Genomic DNA, 9,838 nt, shown 5'->3' on the forward strand with positions numbered 1-9,838 from the left:
AAGAAAGAAAGAAAGAAAGAAAGAAAGAAAGAAAGAAAGAAAGTAGTTGCATACATGAACCAGCCAGATGTATTCAACTACCATCATAAGTAGCACAGCCACAGTGGGAAGTGAGTGTGATCTGAAACTGAGTTAGAGCCTGTCCCCATAGAGTCCAGATAAAAATGACTAAGACATAGCATTGCTTCTATCTGGTAAAAATAACAGTACTGTAGACCATTAGTTCCAATCCAGTAAAAGATGTAATAAATCAGAAGGGTACAAGACAATGTGACAAAGAGAAGCTAATAACCTTGGAAAAAAGAGCTTGAAGAGATCAGGCCAGGTACTCAGAAACAGTTCAAAGAGAATGTATCAGGTACCTAGGTGGAGGCCTGCTAGGCAGTCTGTCTGACTCCCATGTTGGCATTATTTAGGGAAGCAACAGCTCTTTCAAGTGTCCAGGATGCTGAAGGCCAATATGTGCAAGGTCAGACCTGGAGAGGGAGGCAAAACCAAGGATTCTGGGTGGCATTCTCAGGAATCCTTGCTGCAGCATATCACAGAAAGGCCCACCCCAGTGACAATTTCCCAGAAAGCAGACCAAATGAGTTAAAGGCCAAAACTTGTGAGGAAACCCTCAATGATGAGAAAAATGAGGTGAGAACTAAGAAAGATGATTTGAATGCTACACTGGAAAGACTAGAGCAACAAGCACTTGGAGAGATTATGTAAGGATCAGAAATATGGGTGCAGCCAAGCTGGGTCCCTCTGACTTAAGATCTCTCGTAAGGTTTCAACCATCCTGTTGGCCAGGGATGAAGTCAATATGAAGGCTCAACTGAGGGAGGATTCACTTCCCAGCTCATTCCTCTGGTTGTTAGCAGAATTCAGTACCTATTTTGAGAGCCTCAGTTCCTTGCTGTTCAGTTGAGGGCCTCAGTTCTTTGCTGCCTGTTGCCTGGAGACCTGTGGTTCCTTAACACATGGGCCTCTTCAAAGGGCAATACACAACATGGCAACTGGATTCCCTCAGAACAAATTAGAAGGAAAGCAAGAGAGAACCCCCAAAACAGAAGCCACAGTCTTTTTGTAACCTAACCTTAAAGTGATATGTTATTATTTTTGCTATAGTCTATTAGAAAAATCAGTAGATCCAGCCTATAGTCAAGGAGAAAGAATTACATAAGGACATGAATACTAGAAGGGGAACAATGGGGGCCATCTTAGAGGCTGTGTATCATAATTACTCAGCTCTAAAAATTGTATCTCTGTATTTAATTGTTGCAAATGTCAGATTACTGGGAGTTAGGATCTCATTGGCCCAGTCTGGGTTAGAGTTTTTTCCTGTGGGTTGGTCAACCTTGGCTAGAGGGGGCAAGATCATATAGTACAGGCCATTTCTAGGGTATAGGAAATTGTTGTAGGCTTGTTAGCCACATGAAAATCTGTTATAAAGATAACTATCAAGCTAGTATTAGAATTGCATAAAAACTAACAAGATTAACTTGAGATTTAGGATTGAGAAATAAAGCTATGACATGTTTTCACTCAGTTTCAGTGATTATTGCCTTATTCTCTAGAGCTGAAGGGAGAGAGTAAGCATTATTTTGTCACCTGGAGATGCAGATACAATTTGATGGGATAATTTAGACGTGTCTTTTCTAAGCAAAATTGGAAGACTCCCAGAGTTATGAAGGAGGTGGTAGGGAAAATAATAAAGAAAACAGTGGCTATAGTGGAAAAAATATCAATAAGGAGGTCAATTTTAGGGGCACTTGGGTGGCTCAGTCGGTTAAGCATCCAACTTCAGCTCAGGTCATGATCTCACAGTTTATGAGATCGAGCCCCACGTGGGGCTCTGCTGACAGCTCAGAGCCTGGAGCCTGCTTCAAATTCTATGTCTCCCTCTCTCTCTGCCCCTCCTCCACTTGCACTCTGTCTCTCTCTCTCAAAAATAAATAAACATTAAAAAAAATTTTTAAGATAAATTTTAAATGAAAAATTCACTTGATACCCTTGAAATTCAAGCATCTCAAAGATAAATAGAAAATCATATTTGGGGAGTGCCTGGGTGGCTCAGTCAGTTGAGCATACGACTTTGGCTCAGGTCATGATCTCAAGGTTCGTGAGTTTGAGCCCCACATCGGGCTTGCTGCTGTTAGCACAGAGCCTACTTCAGATCCTCTGTCCCCCTCTCTCTCTGCCCCTCCCCTGTTCATGCTCTCTCTCAAAAATAAATAAACATAAAAAAGAAAAGAAAAGAAATCATATTTGGGGCACTTGGCTGGCTCAGCCAGTAGAACATGTGACTCTTGATCTCAGGGTTGTGAGTTCAAGCCCCACATTGGATGTAGAGATTACTTAAAAACAAAATCTTAAAAAAAAGAAAAGAAAAGAAAATCATCTTTGCTGACAGTGATACAATATTTACAAAAAAGCAAATAACTCAAGGTAGGCTGAGTATCCCTGTTCTTCAATTGTCTTATTTTTACTCTCTAGGGCATTCTGCTGTCAGTAATGGTGGAGTATCTTGTTGCAGGCCAACCCTGCAGCAAAAAACAATCAGAAAATATGAACAAAATTAAAAATGTAAAAATCTATTCACAGGAATCAGAGAGCTCCCAAGCCAATTGAGGAGCTAAAATCTCAGACTTCTGAAGTACAAAGAGGTAAACCTGACATTAAATGTCTCTTTTCCCTTAAAGGCATTACTGATTCAACAGTAGTAATGAGAGGCTAAGAAGCTGAGCAGAAAGCAGAAGCTAAAAGGCTGAGAACTGGTCTTCCTGTAGTCTTACAGAGCTTGGGGGGAAAAACTGCTCAGGACCCACCAAGATAAAGGAACTCACTTCCCCCTTGTATATTTTTTTAAATTTTTTTAAATGTTTATTTTTGAGAGAGAGAGAGACTGAACATGAATGGGGGAGAGGAAGAGAGAAAGGGAGACACAGAATCTGAAGCAGGCTCTAGGCTCCGAGCTGTCAGCACAGAGCCCGACACAGGGCTCAAACTCACAAACCGTGAGATCATGACTCGAGCTGAAGTCAGTCGCTTAACTGACTAAGCCACCCAGGCGCCTTCCCCCCTTACTTTTAGTTGGGACTCCCAAACGCCTATACATTAGAAGATACCAGCCCTTGTAAATACTAAAGCTCAGCTTCTCATCAACTGAATCCCTGGTTTGATTAAGATGGTCTAATCTTACCCTAACTGACTTCCAGAAGCAAAAGTAACTTCTTGCTGCAGAAATATAACACCATCCAGGGACTCAAATTATCTCTTTAATTTTTCATAAACCACTTTCAGTATTAAACAAAAAATACCAGTATTCCACAAACAAGATCAAATGACAAAAACTGAAGCAGAAGAGAAAAGGATCCATAGAAGAGTCAGATATTGGAATTATCAGACATGTACTTTAAAATAACCATAATGAGGGGCACCTGACTGGCTCAGTCAGTAGAGCATGTGACTCTTGATCTCAGGGTCATGAGTTTGAGCTCCACACTGAGTGTAGAAAATTCCGAAATAAATAAATAAATAAATAAATAAATAAATAAATAAATAAAGCAACCATAATGAATAGGTTTAAGAAGTTAAATGACAAGATAGAGAAATTCAGCAGAGGAAACTGTATAAAATATTAAATGAAAATTCTAGAACTGAAAAATAATCACATTTAAAAATTCAATGGGGCTTAACAGCACATTGGACACAAAGAGCTAACTAGCGAACTAGAAGATAGGTCAGAAGAAATTATCCAGAGTGACGATAAGGGGGGAGAAAAGAGGAAAATAGAGAAAAGAACATAAAATACACATAAGACTGTAAAAAATAAAATCTCTGATATATAGCTGATTAGAGGACCAGAAGAGGGAGACAATGGGATAGAAACACTATTTGAAGAGAAAATAACCAAAATATTTCCAAAAGTAGTGAAGGAACCAGAGTCACAAATATAAGAAATTCTCTGAACTCAAGCAGAACAAATACAAAGAAAAGCATACTTCAGGCATATCATAGTGAAGTTGCTAAAAACCAAAGATAAAGATAAAATCTTAAAAGAAGTCATGGGGCAGGGGGTTAGTAGAGGGACATACCTTCAAAAGAACAATAAAGCTAATAGGTAGCTTCTCAACAAACTGATGGAAGCCAAAAGATAATGGAATGATATGTACAAAGTGTTGTAAGATAATAACTGCCAAACTAGAATTTTATACTCAGTATAAACAAGTTCTTCAGAAATGAAGCCAAATTAATATATTTTCACACAAACAAAAACAGAAAACTTGCCAGCAGCAGATCTTCATTAAAGGAACCCCAAAGGGAGTTCTACCAAAAGGAAAAGGATCCCAAATGGAAGCACAGATATGCAAAAAGAGATTTCGAGCAATAAAAAGAGCAATAAATATAAAGATAAATTCTGATGAATAAGAGCTTACATGTAAAGATTATGAGAGAAGATAAAAACAAAGAATTTCTGGAATGAAAACTATGATCTCTCAGGGAAAAAAATGCAGATGAATTGAAGGAGAGAATATTTACTGGCAAGATCTGAACTAGTGACTGGAAAGTTGAGCAGAAGAGCTATTTCAAAGCAAAGAGCTGAAATACAAACAGAAATCATAATGGAAAATATAAGACTTAGACATAGATCCAGGAGACCTAGTATGCAAGTAATAGCAGGAAAAGAGGACAGATGGAGAAAAGGTGATACTTTAAAATGTAATATAGATTGCTGGATACAAAATTATACAAAAATCAGCTGCATTTTTATATACCAAAAGTAATTGGAAATTTTAACTTAAAAAGGATATCATTCATAATAGTATCAAAAAACATATAACATGCCTATGAATAAAATTACCCAAATTGTTCAAGACATACTTTAATGAAACTTTATTGAAAAACACTAAATCAGAACCTTCAAGAGGAGGACAGGGCACTTGGAGAGTACAATTCAAGAAGGATCAGAAAAACTTTCTTGGCAAAGAAAATAATTAAACATGGGCAAAGGAGATCCTAAGAAGCCGAGAGGCAAAATGTCATCATATGCATTCTTTGTGCAAACTTGCTGAGAGGAGCACAAGAAGAAGCACCCAGATGCTTCAGTCAACTTCTCAGAGTTTTCTAAGAAGTGCTCAGAGAGGTGGAAGACCATGTCTGCTAAAGAGAAAGGAAAGTTTGAAGACATGGCAAAGGCGGACAAGGCCCGTTATGAAAGAGAAATGAAAACTTATATCCCTCCTAAAGGGGAAACAAAAAAGAAGTTCAAGGATCCCAATGCACCCAAGAGGCCTCCTTCGGCCTTTTTCTTGTTTTGTTCTGAGTATCGCCCAAAAATCAAAGGAGAACATCCTGGCCTATCCATTGGTGATGTTGCAAAGAAACTGGGAGAGATGTGGAATAACACCGCTGCAGATGACAAGCAGCCTTATGAGAAGAAGGCTGCGAAGCTGAAGGAAAAATATGAAAAGGATATTGCTGCATACCGAGCTAAAGGAAAGCCTGACGCAGCAAAAAAGGGAGTCGTCAAGGCTGAAAAAAGCAAGAAAAAGAAGGAAGAAGAGGAAGATGAGGAAGATGAAGAGAGGAAGAGGAGGAAGATGAAAAAGATGAAGAAGAAGATGATGATGATGATTAAGTTGGTTCTAGTGCAGTTTTTTTTTTTTTGTCTATAAAGCATTTAACCCCCCTGCACACAACTCACTCTTTTTAAAGAAAAAAATTGAAATGTAAGGCTGTGTAAGATTTGTTTTTAAACTGTGCAGTGTCTTTTTTTGTATAGTTAACACACTACCAAATGTGTCTTTAGATAGCCCTGTCCTGGTGGTATTTCCAATAGCCACTAACCTTGCCTGGTACAGTATGGGGGTTGTAAATTGGCATGGAAATTTAAGGCAGGTTCTTGTTGGTGCACAGCACAAATTAGTTATATATGGGGATGGTAGTTTTTTCATCTTCAGTTGTCTCTGATGCAGCTTATACGAAATAATTGTTGTTCTGTTAACTGAATACCACTCTGTAATTGCAAAAAAAAAAAAAAGTTGTAGCTGTTTTGTTGACATTCTGAATGCTTCTAAGTAAATACAATTTTTTTATTAAAAAAAAAAGAAAAACACTAAATCATACCTAAATAAATGGAATTATATACTTAGTCTGTGGATTGGAAGAGTTATCTCATAAAAATGTCAGTTCTTCTCAAAATGACCTATAGATTCAATATAATTTCAATCAAAATCACAAAAGTCTCTGTATGTGTATGCATGTGTACATGTTATCTAAGTACGCACTTAACACAGAACATATATCACATACGGCACCATACTAGAGGATTTTCAAAATATGGAATGAATAAGGGGCACCTGGGTGGCTCAGTTGGTTAAGCGTGCAACTTCAACTCAGGTCATGATCTCGCAGTTTGTGAGTTTGAACCCCCAGGCTGGCTCTGTGCTGACAGCGTGGAGCCTGCTTCGGATTCTGTGTCTCCCTCTCTCTCTGCCCTTCCCCTGTTCGCGCTCTGTGTCTCTGTCTCTCAAAAATAAACATTAAAAAAAATTTTTTAATAAAAAAATATATAAATAATAAAATATGGAATGAATAAAAGTCCTTGCTGACCATTTTATACCACACAGGGAATAGTGGCACTATGGGACAAAGAAAGTGCTGCAGGTGTTTGCTTCTAGGGCAGGCCTTCTGATCCTTCTAAGGCTTGGGTAAACATCATGAAGGCACTTTGTTTATCTAGACATTAGGCTATAAATTGTTTTTCTCTGTATTTATAAGAAACCTAAAAGATAAGAATATCAGGAAGGTAAATACAGATCCTTTTTATCTGGCTAATCAGGCTAAGGTGAAAGACTTAAGTAAGATTAAATTTGGTTATTTCTGTTCTCCATGATACATTTCATATTTTCTGTTATGTTTTCTTGACATATCATGTAAAGAGATATGGATTAGTAGTAGTAGTAGTAGTAGTAGTAGTAGTAGTAGTAGTAGATTTGTCAAACTTTTATGTTACAGAGTCTGTCTTTACCATTCTGGAATGTGGCCCCTTAACTCCAAGACTTAAGGCTAACTGCAAAATCTTTATGATTTCCAGAATTAAAGAGAATCATAGATATGCCTATTATTGGATTATTACTAGTTCACAAATTGTGTGTGCATTAATCAAATAAGCTATTAAGATTATCTTACTAGCTTTATATTAATTTTATCAATTAACTATAGATATTGTATAAATTCTCTAGTTAGATCCAATTATAGATCTTGGATCTAGTTTTCTCTTGGAAGGCTTGCAAATTATAAGTAAAAGAAATGCCTCTAACAGACTCATAACCAAATACAATGCCAAGTCTCGTTTTTCCACAATATATATAGTGTAAATCCACTAACATAAAACAGTAAATATTTAGCATTTACTATTTAGTATATGTTTATACTAAATAGATGTCTACAAGGATCTTTATCAAATGTTAACAGTATTTTTAATAATGACAGGATTTCAAGTAAATTTACTTCCACTACAACTTTCTAAGTTGTCTGAATTTTCTAGAATGAGTAGATAGAACAAAGGAAATGGGAAATGTTTAAAAAGAATGAAGGAATTTCTCTGGTTTGAACTTAAAAGCCTGTTTATAGGGTCACCTAGCTGGCTCAGTTGGTAGAACAATACGATTCTTAATCTCAGGGTCAGGAGTTCCTATCATGAGCTCAAGTTCCACATTGGGTGTGGAGCCTAGTTAAAATAATAATAATAATAATAATAATAATAATAATAATAATAAAAGAAAAAATAAAAAAATAAAACCTGTTTATAGTGGATACATAGGCTGGGTGTCAAAAAATACAGGATATTCCTTAATGATGCATTCTATCTATTAGTTTTACAAGTCTATTTATAGTTGATGTTACCATGTTCTAGATGCCTCTTCCAGTTAAGAACCTCTCCAAATCATTATTCTATAAATCACTTTGTGGCAATGGGTCAGGAAGCTTTTTTTTTTTTTTTTTTTTTAAGATTTTATGATTGGAGTGCCTGGGTGCCTCAGCCGGTTAAACATCTGCCTCTTGATCTCAGCTCAGGTCATAATCTCATGGTTAGAGGGATGGAGCCCCAGAGAGGGGCTCTGTGCTGATAGTGCAGAGCCTGTTTGGGATTCTCTCTCTCCCCTCTCTCTGCCACTCCCCTGCTTGTTCTCTCTCTAAAACAAATAAATAAACTTTAAAAACTAAAAAAAAATTCTTTAAAAAATAAAAAATGTGTACAAAATAAATAAATAAAGTATACAAATCACTGGTGTTTAATATATTCAGAGTTGTGTAACCATCACCATAATCAATTTTACAACATTTTCATCACCTCCCCAAAAGAAACTCTGCAATCTAGGCAACCACTAATCTATTTTCTGTCTCTATATATTGTCCTGTTCTGGACATTTCATATAAATGGCATCATAAAGCATGTAGGCATTTGTAACTGACTTCTTTATTTAAAAAAAAAAATCAACTTAAGTAGATATATTTTGTAAATATTTCCATTTCAGTGATCCAAATTGTTACAGGAAACACTAGAAGGACATGAAATTTTCAAATATAGCAATTTCTTTGTATTGTTCATTAAAAAAAATTTTTTTTAACGTTTATTTATTTTTGAGACAGAGAGAGACAGAGCATGAACGAGGGAAGGTCAGAGAGAGGGAGACACAGAATCCGAAACAGGCTCCAGGCTCTGAGCTGTCAGCACAGAGCCCGACGCGGGGCTCGAACCCACAGACCGCGAGATCATGACCTGAGCCGAAGTCGGCCGCTCAACCGACTGAGCCACCCAGGTGCCCCTGTATTGTTCATTGATATATAATTCATATACCATAAAATTCATCCTTTAGTGTATAATTTAAATTTTTAAATATAGCCACCAGGTTTTGCAACCATTACCACCACCTAATTCCAAACATTTTCATCATTCATCATGCTACAAAAAAACCCCCAAAACTTCTGTACCTGTTAGCAGTTATTCCTCATTCAATTACCACCCCTTCACCCCCAGCCCATGGCAAACACTAATCCGTATTTTTCTGTTTCTGTGGATTTGCCTATTCTGGACATTTCATGTAAATTGAATCATACAATATGCAGCTTCTTTCACTTAGCATGTTTTCAAGGTTCATCTATGTTATAGTATGTATCAATACTTCATTTATTTTTACTGCCAAATAAATATCAATTGTGTGGATATACAACATTCTCTTTATCCATTCATCAGTTGATGGACATTTGGATTGTTTCCACTTTTTGGCTACTATGAATAATGCTGTGAAGGATAGCAGAATTTGCCACCCCAAAACATACCACTTTCACACAATGATTGTTTTGAACTGAAGGCAATTGAGAAGCAGATCAAAACAAAGCAAAAACAAAAACAAAAAACCTCTCTGTCCTTTCCCTATTTGCCTAAAAGCAAGATATCAATTAATCATTGACAACCCTAGACATTTATCAGCCCAGAAACAGTACAAGAGAGCACACATCAAAAACCTTACTGACCAGCTCGGTTATCTTCCATTAGGCCCGCTTATATTTACAATGTGCTACCCCTAGAGACTCACGATTCTTTTCTTTTGTCTTCTCACGTCTCTAAAGATTTATTGTTTCCTTGCTATGATGCTGTATAAGCCCATGCTTTAGCCAAACCTTTGAGTTATTATGCCTGAGTTTCTCCAGTGTATATATGAGATAGACATGCTAGTAACCTTTTATTTTTCAAGTTTATTTATTTATTTTGAGAAAGAAAGAGAGAGAGCATGGGGTGGGGGGGGAGAGAGAGAGAGAGAGAGAGAGAGAGAGAGAGAGAGAC

General features: G+C 36.9%; 1 protein-coding gene and 1 long non-coding RNA gene across 2 annotated transcripts in view; one reads left to right on the forward strand and one right to left on the reverse strand.

Annotated features, from left to right (window-relative positions):
- Nucleotides 1–6,130, reverse strand: part of LOC121038631 (uncharacterized) — a 23,826-nt gene extending 17,696 nt beyond the window's left edge. Inside the window, exon 1 of the long non-coding RNA XR_005794427.1 lies at nt 5,747–6,130. This is a non-coding gene — a long non-coding RNA (uncharacterized LOC121038631). The remainder of the gene's footprint in view (nt 1–5,746) is intronic.
- On the forward strand, nt 4,979–6,028 carry LOC121038626 (high mobility group protein B1-like). Its single transcript, XM_040488260.1, is given in 2 exon segments — nt 4,979–5,571; nt 5,574–6,028. Coding segments are annotated over 2 exon segments (636 nt in total). The 5' UTR covers nt 4,979–4,988; the 3' UTR covers nt 5,627–6,028.
- Nucleotides 6,131–9,838: the final 3,708 nt, after the last annotated feature.

The sequence above is a fragment of the Herpailurus yagouaroundi genome, unplaced genomic scaffold, assembly GCF_014898765.1.
Source record: "Herpailurus yagouaroundi ecotype Mexico unplaced genomic scaffold, PumYag 166, whole genome shotgun sequence".
In the NCBI taxonomy this organism is placed as follows: Eukaryota; Metazoa; Chordata; class Mammalia; order Carnivora; family Felidae; genus Herpailurus; species Herpailurus yagouaroundi.